The sequence below is a fragment of the Convolutriloba macropyga genome, unplaced genomic scaffold (genome assembly GCF_964194025.1).
Source record: "Convolutriloba macropyga unplaced genomic scaffold, txConMacr16.3 SCAFFOLD_6120, whole genome shotgun sequence".
Classification (NCBI taxonomy): Eukaryota; Metazoa; Xenacoelomorpha; order Acoela; family Convolutidae; genus Convolutriloba; species Convolutriloba macropyga.
The window spans coordinates 1-13,621 of NW_027450902.1; the positions used below are offsets into that span (position 1 = coordinate 1).

The 13,621-nt window shown below is 36.3% G+C and overlaps 1 protein-coding gene across 1 annotated transcript; it reads right to left on the reverse strand.

Moving 5' to 3' along the window:
* Positions 1-12: 12 nt before the first annotated feature.
* LOC142356253 (centrosomal protein of 70 kDa-like) lies at positions 13-13,331 on the reverse strand. Its single transcript, XM_075408198.1, has 8 exons — positions 13,228-13,331; positions 12,765-12,842; positions 9,573-9,723; positions 5,708-5,806; positions 4,748-4,897; positions 2,330-2,467; positions 646-820; positions 13-158 (listed from the first exon to the last, which is right to left on the reverse strand). The coding sequence occupies exons 1-8, from the start codon at positions 13,329-13,331 to the stop codon at positions 37-39; spliced, it is 1,017 nt and encodes a 338-aa protein (XP_075264313.1). The 3' UTR covers positions 13-36.
* Positions 13,332-13,621: the final 290 nt, after the last annotated feature.

A 13,621-nucleotide genomic window follows, 5' to 3' on the forward strand; every position in this document is an offset into this window, starting at 1 on the left:
ATTGCTACAAACTTCTTTTGAGAACAATTAAAAACATTACTTGAGTAGATCGTCGGATGATATGAGAGTTTTGAGCTGATCATAGGTGCGATTGTTGAACTCTCTACACACTGCCTCGAATGCCCCAATCAAAGTACGCGTTGATGTCGATGACAGATCTGAAGTGGCAATGTATGTTATTAGGGACTTCGAACTGGTGAACTCTACTTAACGGTTAAACTCGCATCTTTCCAAATTGTCAGTGTATATCAAGTGAACGGCCTATTTAATCATAAGGCCATCGTATTTCTCAATGATGACAGATGACAAGTACGAATGTTGAGGTTCCCACATAAATCAATCCAGGTTTGGAGTGGGTGTATAAAGAAAACAGTCCGAAACTTCTCAAGCACACATACCAACTGCCCCCCTCCCCCCTTTGTGGCCTAAAATCTAACAACAGAAGGGTACGATCTATGGGCATATAACTTTTACGCCCAAAGGCGGGCATGCTATTTTATATAGTAACGTGCTATTTAACAACAGAAAATTTTTTATTGGGGGGGGGGGGGTAAAAACACTGTATGGACTGGAGGGAGGGGGGGGGGGGGGGGGGGGCTCATAGATGGGAAGTGAAGTGTACAACAGAATAGATCCGAAGTGTACCTAGTCCTAGGAGGTCTTTGAATGTGTTGATGGTGTTTCTACTCTCTTCCAACTTGGAGAACACCTCATTCATCCTAGGATACACTCCTTGTAAGTGAGGACAATCGAACAGTTGCTGGAAGTGTCGCACCATGTCTCGTAATGTCTTCACATCCGCACCTGTCGTGTCCAAACCCTGCAACAGTAAACGATAAAAACTTTCAGCTGCAGAAAACTTGAAATCTAAACTGAAACTTGACAATTTCAAACGAAAAGCAGAATAACCCATACAATTCGGCAATTAAAACCAATGAAACCATTCAAAACTCCAGCAAAAAAAATCAGAGCAATTTATATCATTCACAAAACTCGAAACAAAGTATGATAAATGCTTTCGTTGACCTTTGATCGACGTTCGGATTGAGTCAGGTAAAAAAAATTGACAGCCTATTTTGTTTTAGGCCTCAAAAAGTGTTCTGATTTGATCTGCAGTTTAATAAGGTTCGTTAAACAGATTGAATTCAGCCTCTAAATCGGAGGACGAAGAGCCTAACACTAATACCAGTAAGAAGTAATACTCGACAGAACTTAGAGTCACAATCTCACGCCAAAAGCAGTCAGGAATGATGTCACAAACAAGATCAGTTGCTGAACAGGAGAGGTCAATAATTTTGAAACGTGATCAAACTGTAAAAGTAAAATCTGATACAGGCGACTGAACAACCACGACAAAACCATAAAACATACCCGGCAGATTGCCGGAAAATAGCCGCCGTTGATTCCAATAAGCATGATTGGGATTGAACGAATAGAATATATTGAAAAAAAAAATTTTTGTACAAAAATATTTTTTAAGTCCGATTTATTTTGATGGCATTTCGTAGTTGAACATACTTCTGTTTCTTAGAGAGAGGCTACAGGGGCTACTATCAACACCAATAAGCATTAGAGGTGGTAACTAAGACTTATAGGAACGACGTTCAAATAGCGGGCATCTAAAATTGGGCTTTATGGGTTTATCCCGTTTCTATTTCTGACTTCAATTTTTTATACCGACTCTGTTCATTTTGAATTGCTTTGCTTAGCAACTGATGTTCAAATTCACTTTTAGCAGAAAGAGAGAAGAGAGAAACTAGCCTAGAGAAGTCAAAAAGATTTCACGCAAAATGTCGAAAAAGCGGCAAAATGGTAAAGCGAAAAAAAGTTTGACGAAGTAAAAAAAAATACGAGCGCAATAATAGCCGGCTGAGAAGATGAGGGCGGCTATTAATAATCTAGGATATTGCTTTGACACTTGTAGAAAATATAGTATATGAAATTATCTTTTGCGCCACACATTTCCAAACATCACTTTTGATGTGCTGTGAAATATTGAGTCTCTATCTCTTCAAAAAAGCTATTTGATAAGAATCAGTAATCGAAAATCTCTTTTCAAGATGTGGAGAACAGTCTAAAAAGATCAATACAACTCTTTGATCTCTAAAAAGACGCTTCATCTAGACTCTTCTTCGAGTTGTAAAAAGACAGCGTCCCAGTACAATTCAAATTTGTTAAATCACAAAAATCACTAAAGCCCGATACAAGCGCCCAGCTAGTGAGGCATTGAAAAGATGCACTATACTATATCAAAAAGTGAGACTGGACTGAATATAGCAAAAATTGGTAAAATTTGGCTTCATGGCAATCAAGAATTGCTGCTCCTTACCAGCTCCTTTGAGTTATCGTGCGAGATGGAGTCTACAAAGTTGATTAGGTCTGAGGTTGTCAAGTCATCCGAAAGAGGCAGAATCTTCTGAGAAGGCATCACTGTAGACACCAGATTGTTGATGGATTGATACAGAGACTAAACACATCAATCAAAGATTGACTGACAAGAAATAGTAAAAATAAGCTATGAACACAGCCATTTGCATTTTCACATTCTTTTAACGGCGGAGAAATCAAAATAGTTGCGCAAAAACTTAGGATGAATGCACAAGGCTTGATTGCCGATAAATTATAAATAATGGCACTGAAACCGTTATTTTAAGACCTTCAAGTCCAACTATGCTTGTAGAGGTAAAACTGGTCAAAGTTACATGCAGAATGAACGACGGGGAGCATCTTCAGTATTTTATTGCCAAATCCTGACATTAAATAACTGGGCAAGTTAAAATCGCAGTACAGCAATATTGTATAATTGATCTAAAATTGTTTAAAACACCGCTGGCAGATTGCCAGAAAATAGCCGCAATATCTTCGTAGATCTGCAGTCTAAAAAGTAAAGACAGACCAAAAAATAGTTTTTTCATTGAAGGCTGAGATGTTAGATTTTGACTAAGAATCTGTAAAAGTTATTGCTGCCTCTATAAGCTGCTCTTAAATAACCTTCATTTAGAGTGATACAATCACGTGATCTTATTATCTCTTTGAATAAAAATAAATAAAAGTCAATTTCTAAGTGAGGAAGTCATTTTTGAGAGTGAGGTAAGTGACGTGTGACAAAAAAAATAATCACGCGAATGAACAAAAAACTCGCTCCACTGAGAGCGAAAAAAGACGTCACGCACGCGTTTGAGCTGAAATTGCATGAACGAATGAACAAAAAGTGGTTGTGACGTCATATGGTCGTAACAAAAATCTTGACCACGAAAAAAATATATAGCAGCACAAGTCCTGAAATACAATTCAAAGAATTGTAATAGTTTGTGACCTGACAATCATTTACTCCACTTTAAAACGTAAACGAGAGCTTTAAGTAATGAGACTAAGCAACAGCTAAAAAAACAAGCAAGACTAAAAATTCAACTTTTATTTTTTGGAAAGACAGGATCAACATCAAAAAACAACTGCAATGAACTCAAATTGCCAACTATATTCCTCTATTTCTCATTAGCAAGCTGTCATTAAATGTCGATGCGTCCTCTCACTAACAATATTAAATGATAAGACAAAAATATCCAAAAATCGCAATAATTACGCTGATACTTTTTGAAAACAATTAGCATAAAAGCCACAGAACGCAATAGCTACTGAAAGATACAAATACATCAAATAATTGCGTCCTCAAGGACCACCGTTGAGTCTTTTCATCAATGAGATTAGGTGATAAGACAGCAATAAGTAACAACAAAAACTAGCAAAACTAAAAAAAATCACGAAGATTTTTTTTAAACGAACCAGCGTAAAATTAAGTCACAAAACAAAAATGAAGCCTTTAATTGAAGCCTTTTTAGCAACCAATAAGACCTGTCAGTAATAAGACTAAAAGTTAATATGACAAAGTTGAAAAGAAAAACTCGCAAACTAAAATTCGATAACTATTATTGCAAAGAAAGTCAAAGTCACAGAAAGCACTAGCATTGAACAAAAAAACGATTAAATACATTAATTTAACAGCTATTAGCAGCATCAGAGACCTTTCTCCAATAATATTAAATGATTAGACATCAAAAAGTACATTAAAGACTTGCACTCAAAAACTCACAAACAAATTTTTGAGAAAAAAATAGTGTCAAAGACACGAAATCCACTAGCTATTAACTCGAGCAGTTGATTAGGTTCTTTTATGCCTCATTAGCAACCAATCAGACCTATGATTGATGATGCTAAATGATAAGACAACAGATGATTTTAAAAAAGGGCAAAATCTAAAATTCACCAAAATTTTATGACAACAAATAGTGGCAAAGTCATAAAAAGTTTTAGGTGACCTTTAATGAATTCAAGCAAAGGCAAATGGGCACAATTAGAACACATATGTACCGTCTTAAAAGCACTGAAGGAGAGGAAACTATGAAAATAGAAGTCAAATTGACGCACCTAAAAAAATCCATCTCAAAAACCGCCAAATTGTTCAAACACCAATTTCTCACTCCACTTTAAAGGTATTTTGAAAAAAGTCACTCCTCAAACCTACTCGATTTTTCGCTCCCTTTACTATTTCAGTGTGACCGAAATCACCACTCTAATTTGACTTCCAACTGACGTGAAAGAGACGAAAAAAGCGTTAACAGATCTTAAAATAAGACAGCGCACCAATACAATTCAAATTCTTTGAATTATAAAAAACCAAGTGAAGGCCAATAATAGCACCAGATATCGCTGTGCAGCTATGAATAAAGAAATTTGATTTTCAACTCACTTTTAACGTTCGCAGTTCATCAGACCATAGTTTTAATGTTTGAATGCAGGTGTTGTAGGTCCTTCTAGAGGCAGCTTCTCTCTTGTTACCAGGAGTAAGATAGCTTGGCAGATCTTTACCACTAGTGATGGCGGTCACCTCTTGGATAAACTAAAATAGAAACTGTTGAATTTCATTTCTACTTGATTAGATCAATAAATATTTTGACGCTAAATTTGGTTTTCAAATTCTTCCGCTGGCTGAACAAATGTTTTATCTTTATAGCACAGAACCTCATAGGAGGGATTAAAAGTAGGAGCTGAAAAACTGCTGCGTGAAGAAATGACCTTCGAATATTTTCGACCGATATTACGAAAAATACTCGAATAAAAAACGCTGATTTATCATAAAAACGACTGAAGCTTTTCATTTCAGAAGTCTCGTCATCTCAATTAATCCAATAATTTCCAATAGTAATCGTTATTTCGACTTTGAATTTAAAGGAAACGAGACCCAATCCTTATCTATATTTGGACACTTGAGAACGGATCATTTGCGTTATCCAATAATGTTCATCTTATTGTTATAATTCACGGATATTTGCTACTTGTCTTTGTTATGAAACAATTTATGTTGAATAAGATTCATACAAAAAGGAAACAATTCAGCCTTATTATAATAATAAATGCCAAATGATTGCTCCATTACCTGGTCTGTTTTTTTGTCGACTTTAGCTACAAATGCTACTTTGGCACAGAAACCACTAAATGTATAAAAGTACTCATTGCTGCCGGCAGGGAACTCAAACTAAATATTCAATTCAACGCACTGTTTTTTATGCGCAGCTCTCCCACGCTTTCTAGGGTTAGCTTCTAACGCCTGCTTGTAATTTGAAACTTTTTAATAATAAAAAGATCAATGGTTGAACTGATTTTATGTTATTCAATTTAACATATTGAATGAGTTAATGCATTAACCAACCTTTTTCATTTTCTGATAGTTGACATTTTTCTCTCCCATCTGACGTAGAGCAGGCATCACCTCCTTCAAGTCATCAACTCCCAAGTGGTCACAGAACAGCTGAAACAATCACCTCTTCGCGTAAAAGTTACATAACTGTTTATCCCACAACGTTCACCTCAAAGCAATGCAGTTCAAATTATATTCGGATCTTGTGTTTTGCACCCCCCCCCCCCAGGTTATTGGGCTTATATTTTTAGGCCCCGCAAGTGCACATGCTATTTTGTTATATAGTAACGCGCTATATAACAACATAAAATTTGTAACGGGGAGGGGGGGGGGCCGTAAAAAACACTGGGGGCGAAACAGTATAGATCCTTATATTCTCTGCATAAGTCATATTTTTCGAGTATGATTTTACTTTTAATGCCAACCCCTACCATTCACTCTTTTAAAAGCCACACTCAATTATTCTCTTTCTTGCGGGTATTATACCACACCTAACTTAGTAAAAGTTTATAAAGCAATCGTTCCAGCTTATCATATAAAAGAATGCTCTTCGAAAACAATTCCCTCCTAAAGTCGAAAAAGAAACGAAACAATGCAACAGAGCAACTAAAATTGGTCGTCCACATTTATCAAAAATAAGGTACTAATAACTCTCGAACGAATGATGGTCGGGGCTTTACAAGAAGAGAAGCGGGGCTTTACATTAGGTTCACTCGGGGCCTTAAAATTATAAATTATGTTATGACGTTATAATGCTTATATATCCGACTTTGACCAGTAAAAAGTGAGCGAGTTGGACCAACTTTGGCTTATTTTTATATTATCCTTAGTAGTAAACTGCCGCCAGTTCAGTAGAGTTGATAAACTTGCGAATGGAAAGCATTTTAGATCACGCAAAAACAAGGAAGTCAAGTGTGTTTAAAGTCACTCGAAAAGTCCAAACTGCAATGCAAAAATGTTGCAAAAAGACACATACGGCAACACTAATTGCGGGATGAGGCGAGCGTGCGGGGTTACAGGTGGAATGAGGTGAAGGTTGGAAGTGGTAGGGGGAGGTGGGGGGATGGGGATGTGGTTTCGAGTGGGAGGGGTATCAACCTCTGAAAACAGCCCCTCACACCATGAAATTACGTCTCTTAAACGGTTTCGCTGAATCGTACAGTTAGAGAACAGTTAGCAGTAGGGCTCTAAGAGAACGTAAGGCCCTCTGGGCTTTTAATGTTTATCCAGTTTTCGAGGATAGAAAGTTCAGACGAAAAGTTGGTAGTACGAGAAATTGCATTAGATAGACCAACATGATTAATCTAATTGCTGTAAACTTGTTTATGTTCAATTAGTTACAACTATGGCACGAAGTGTGAAACATTTCCGATCTCGAAACCTCAGAAAACCGCAAAAAACGAAAGCAAAAATGTTTTAATTAGGACAGTTCTTGTCAACAAGAAATTGCTTCAGAGTAAAATTGGTCTATTAAACTTTGATGACTTAACCAGACTTAATGCCCGGTTTCATCGGTTCTGATTTTTTGACCGACACTTCAATCACCTTCGTTCAACGATTTCTACAGATGAAACTGTGGTGATGTAAATCAGAAGTCAGGGGTGAAAAGCGAGACTTAGTTAATACCAAGAAGGCAAAGAAGGTGCACAGAGGAACTGAAAAAGAGAGCGCCAAATTAAAAACACACGCGGCAGATTTCCGCAATATAGCCGCAATTTATTTCCATAACCCCCATTGGGATTGAAAAGAAAAAACTGATTGATGTAAGAAAACTTATCGACTCTTTTCTTAGAAATGCTCCAGTTACACTTAATGGGAGGACACCGATTCTGTTTATTCTAGATTACTTTTCCGAGAAAAACTGTCTAAAAGCACTTTGAGCAGAATGGTCGAACCATGAAAATAGCCTAGGGAAGCCAAAAATATTTCACGCCAAATATCGAAAAAGCGGCAAAATGAGGTGAAACGAAATAAATTTTTATTCGACGAAGTAAAAAGTAAAAAAAAAACAACAGGGCAGTTCCTGAAATACAATCCAAGGAATTGAATGAATAACTTAGAACTACTCAACCTGACCAGCAGATCAGTTGAACAGCGCCATTCAAACGATCTTAAAAGTTGAGAAAGAAAAATGAAACTAAAGAAAAACAACACCATTGCTAAAACTCTTCAGACTTTTACCCTGGAAGCCAAATTTGATCCAATTAAACAAACCCACTAACCCGAGCACAAGCCTTGAAAGAGCTTTATTGGTCAATGAATGTGCAAAAATTGAGAAATTTGACAAATGCTTCAAAAAAAAAATGAAGAAAGTTTCTTAATTTCGCTATATTAAAAACTCAAAGCCAAGATCTAAAAAAGTTTCATTGGCCCCTAACTATTCATAAACTTAGAAAATGACTTAAATTACAGGAAATTTGAGAACAATTGCAAATTTTAATGAAAGGTTGCGAAAATTTTTGATATTAGTTTTTTCAGTAGCATTTTATTGTCCGCAGAGGCTATCCATTAACCCAATTACCAGCCTTAAAAAGTTGCATTGGCTCATAAAGTCCATAAACAAGGAACATGACATAAATTTTCATAAACATTGAAAAAATTTCAAATTTTATTTTAAAAAATTGCAAACATTTGTGATATTAAAAAGTTGAATACCATTCAACTGTCAATAACAACAATGCAGTAACATACTAGACAACCCTAGAGAGCTGACCTGACCACTGAGACAAGAAAAAAGCAAACAAAAGACAAATCTTTCAATAAACTTGAAAATTCACTAGGGCAAATCTATTGAACATAGCCGGCAGATTGCCGGAAGAGCTGCGAAAGAATAGACCTGCGTGCCATATAATAGAGACAGAAACAGATACATATCCAAATTGAAAAAAAAATTGACGCCGCTCAAAAAACTAGGCTAAAAAAACATTCAGCGATAAATTAATAAAGCTTGTTAAGATTCATTCCACAGAAGCCTCTTATTAGGGACCTTTACTGCACATACGAGTTCCTTTGACCTTAAACAAATTCAAATTAAACTCAAGTTTTAAAGTGCAAAAGTCATTTTATTGAGTGAGGTAAGTCACGTATCATCAAAATCTAATCACGCAAATAACCTAAAAACTTTCGCTAAAGCGCGTGAGAAATGACGTCACGCGCGCAAATGCCGTTAGTGAGAGGAAGAAGTCATTCAGAAAATTTGACTTTTTCAGCGTTGCTGTGTGAACAAATGTAAAACGAAAAAAGAGCGTCAGACGACGAAACAAAAAAACATAGCAGGACAAGTCCTGACATACAATTCAAAGAATTTTCATTGACTAAAAAAACTAGACCTAAAACGGACTATGAATGGAATGGAAAAACCATTTAGAAAAAAATTCGATCCAAAAAATCGAAAAAACAGTAAAAATCAAAGTGAGATTGCCGCATGTGAACAAAAAACCACTAGCGAGAAAGCGAATTTTTGTTCAAACACCGTTTTCTCACTCTACTTTAAATTTAGAGCGAAAAAATTTCACGCCGCAAAACCACTCGCTTTTTCGCTCCTTTTCCTGTTTCGGCGTGACCAAAATCACTACTCCAATTTGACCTCAAAAATCATGAAAATGTGTGAACAGATCTTAAAAAAAAAGACAGCGCCCCAATACAATTCAAATTCTTTGAATTGTAAAAAAACCAAGAGCACCGCAATATAGCTACGCTCAGCTTACAGCTTCGCAGCTATAAAAATGATGAAACGCCGGCAATCTTAGAAATCAAACTGAAAATTGCAAGGTAAAGAAAACTACTTCAAGACTAAACCCAAAAGAAAACCAACGGTCACGTTCTTCTATTCCTATGACAGCTGTTAATAAGCACGATGTCATGAGTTAGCTCAAACCTTGAGGTATCTTCTAGTGGTCTCAATGTTGAGATATCTGATCTCATCTATAGACGTAGGCTCATTCGACGTAGATACTGAAGCAGTCGCTGTCACTGTTTGATTGGATGACTTGTTCCCAGAACTCTTGTTATCCAGAGTAGATGGCACTCTGAACAAAAACGGTGAATTTTTTCATATTACATCAATACATTGACTTTTCACTAAAAGGTACTATGTCAAAGGCCACCTACTACTGTGTATGAAATTACGAAGCTAATTCAAAGTAGCAAAGTTCATAATCTGCGTGCACTTGGCTACTTATTATTGTTGACCGAAATCAAAACGCTCAAATTAGCATCAGTGTTCTGACATTTCACGTTTCCCGTCAATTTCCTAATATATTTTTCTATTTAAAAAGCTACCGTTATGGCGGCCTGTTAATTGTTGACCGATGGTCCTGATACGCCCGTAGTAGATGGCCCGATGCAACGCAAAGGATAGCAGTTCAGGAGGTAGATATTAGTGGATCGATATAAAGGGAGAAGGAATACATAAGGATGGGTGGAGCTGAAAAGGATATGAATATAGAAGAGAAGGCTCACGGATTCGGTTCGGTAGACGAATTGAGGAAGGTTCACCGGCTAGAAAACTTACAGCATAATTAGGGATAACTATCACAAGTAGGATCATGAATGGATCTATTATGTTTCCCGCTCATTTGAAACTTCCAATCCCAGCGGAACTATTCTAAGGTAACCTTTTGCCGGGCACAATTTTGGCACAAACCGTAGATTAGAAAAAATACAAGCATAATTAGGGCAACGGAAACGATTATCTTCTTTGATTTAATCCCCCCTATGCTGTGACAATTTGCAACGATTAACAAAATATGAAAATATCACCTGAGATAAAATCCAATTTATCAATTGAAAACAAAAACATAACCGACTAACGTCGGGCAAATTGCTCTCAAACGACCGGCGAGCGGTTGGCTTCGTCAGTAGCTAGCCACGGTTTATTGAAGATAGTGCTTTTAGAAAAACTTTCAGAAAAACTTTCAGTTTTCTAGCTTTGTTAGTCAACAAATCTGCAAAAAATTTGCAAAATATTGCAAAATTTAAAAGAAAACCTTCCAGATTTTGAAGTGAAAATGTTCAAAACTATTTTTTCTCTGCTAAATTATTTCAAGTAAACCATCTGCAAGACTTGAAAAATTTCGTTGGCCAGTAATGATAGTTAAATTCAGAAAAGGACAAAAACACTCAAGAATTTTGGAAACAATCGCAAATTTTGACAAAATGTTGCCAAAATTCAACACATTAAAAACTTCAAAACCATTTCATTGTCTCAAGAGACTATCCAGCATCACTATTTCAATCTTAAATTAGAATTACTGGCTCAAAAAGATCCATAAATTTGGAACAAGATAATAAATTTTCGAAAATTAAAAAAAATTAAATTTTATCAAAAAAAGTGATAAAGCTGGAGTCATTAAAATATTGATAACAATTTCGTGAATCTAGAAATTGTGCAACCGCTTTTCATGAAGCCTTGGAGGAGGTCCCTAGGACCCTGGTGCCGGAAAAAAATGATAAATTCAAAAAGATTCAAAAAATTTGAAAAAATTGCAAAAAATTTTAAAAATCGCTGATCTTAAAATCTTGAAAAACCTTCCATTACATCTAGAAGCTATGCAGTAACCTAAGCTCAAACTCTAGAGGAAGTTATGTGGCTGTTGAGGTAGAAACCAAAAAATGGACAAAAAATTTCAAAAAAATTGAAAAAAATTAAGTTGCAAAAACAAACTGCTAAATTTTGTGGTAAAAGTTGTAACTAATCCATGGCCAACAAGCATTTTTCAGTACCTCATTATCAAACCCTAACGGAGATTTTCTGTTAGGCTGAAAAAACTGAATAAATGACAATAATGACGAATAAACTGACAATAGCGATAATAAACTGACAAAAAATTTAAAAATTTGCAAGTTTTGTAAAAAAAATGCTGAAACTCGTGGTGTTGAAATCTGGAAAAACAATTCATTACATTTCAAAATTATACATTACCTACTTTTGAACCCTGGAGGAGGTTTCTCGAGTTCTGAGGCTGGAGAAACCTAAAAACCAACAAAAACCTGAAAAAAATGCAAGTTTTATCAAAAAAAATCGATAAAATTTGTCATATTAAAAAACTGAAAGCTATATCATGGCAAATAAAATTGTTTCAGTAACTTATTATCAAACCCTTAAGGACGTTTTCTGGCCCCTGCATCCGGAAAGAAGTGGATAATCAATTATAAATGTCAAAAAAATGGAAAAATTTGCACATTTTGACAAAAAAAAGGCTAAAATTCGTGATGTCAAAATGTTGAAATCATTCCACTACCACTAGAAACTATGCAGTAACCTAATATAAAACCATAGAGGAGGTTTCTTAACACCTAGGACTGAAAAAACACAAAAAATGACAGAAAATTTCAAAAAACTTGAAAAAATTTGTGAAAATTAGTATAAAATTGCGTGTTTTTAGCGATGGATTGTTTGTCAGTAGCCACGGGAGGCGGGGTGGGGGGGGGGGGGGGGGGGGGTTGTACACCGGGGGTCTGATGGGGAGGGGGTGGGCAACAGTGGGGTGGGGGGCAACAGCGCGGTGGGGGGGGGGGGTGGGGGCGATAGGGGGGGGGGGGGGGCAACAGTGGGGGTGCCGTCAACCTCTTATACGTCTCCAAAACAGTGTGAGCTGAAACAGAGCTGAAAGGCTCTAAGAGCACTTAATGCCCGCTGGGCTCTACCTGTTTATCCCGTTTTTGAGGACGAAAAGTCAAAAGCGTCAGACGAAAAATCGGTCAAGCGAAAAATCGCATAAAAAAAGACCGACATGACTAATATAATTGCTACAAACTTCGTTTGAGAGCAATTAAAAAGTTCTATCCTCGCGAAGATCTTAACATTTAAAATTTTAACCTAACATGGCAGGAAGCAAAATAGATAGATCCGACATTTTGCGGGGAAAGCAGAGCTTAGGAACGATATACACATTGGCCTTTTCCCGGTTTTGTATCCTCAACTTGATACCATTTCACAAGACAACCGAATAGAAACATTAGCATTTTAAAATTTGCATATATCATGCGGTAAACAAAAATAAACAGTTGCACATTTCAAAACCACGCCATGCAGTGTACATTAACGGTTTTTTGTTTGTTTGTTTACTTGATGTTGTTTTTGCGCAACAGCGCCTCCAGAATCCTTACGCGTTTCTCCGTATACACCAACTCGCTTGTCGTGTACCTTTAATGTCACAAACACAAATTGATTTGGTTTATTATCAGCTTACTCCACCCACATCTCTCAGAGCCCAAGAAATGGGCTCTGTGAAACATCTGCCCTGTTTTCTACTGCCATACACTAAATTTTGAACAGAAAAGTACACTCTTAGCCAAAAGAATCTACACAATTCATACAAATTCAGTCTTAACTTCAACCTTTTTCAATGTCCAAAAATGCACTGTGATACACTCAGCCACGCATAATTTGAGGTATACAGTTATGGCGTACAAATAAAACCTGGTATCTTTATCATCCTGTGGAGTAAATTCATCGATTGAAATGAAGTTTAGCAATTTCAAAATGGTAAACGATGTTTGATAAATTCGATAGGCAAAAACTAACGTACCTGGTTTCATTCTCGATGGTCATCAAAGCCTTCTCGTTTTCGCTATCTTTTAGTTTCCGCTTCAAGTGCAATATTTCTTTCTCGAAAGCCTTAAACAATCGCATACTGACAGTTATCACATCTGATTTCACCGATGTCGCTTCAAAATAGACGGCCGAAAATATGACGTATGTTCTATAATTTCTAGATAGCAACAGATACAGAATTGATTTGATAGGGGTTGATAATAAAAAAAGTAATACCTAATTAAAAAACTGAAGTTTTCCGCAATTCGAGTTTTTTTTATTTTTTTCAATTTTCCATGCTTTATTTATTATTAACAGCCGCTAAGGAGTCTTCTGTTGATCATTAGAGAGATTAGAGTAACATTAAGTCATTTACAAAGGGAGGAAAA

Bases quoted from the DNA above. Each gene is read 5' to 3' on its own strand.
- LOC142356253 (XM_075408198.1), bottom strand. From the start codon at position 13,331: ATGCGATTGTTTAAGGCTTTCGAGAAAGAAATATTGCACTTGAAGCGG. The intron at 9,724-12,764 runs GTAAACAAACAA...GTTTTTGTTCAG, and splicing joins TTGCGCAAAAACAACATCAA to AGTGCCATCTACTCTGGATA. The intron at 159-645 runs GTACACTTCGGA...TTGCCACTTCAG, and splicing joins CAAAGACCTCCTAGGACTAG to ATCTGTCATCGACATCAACG.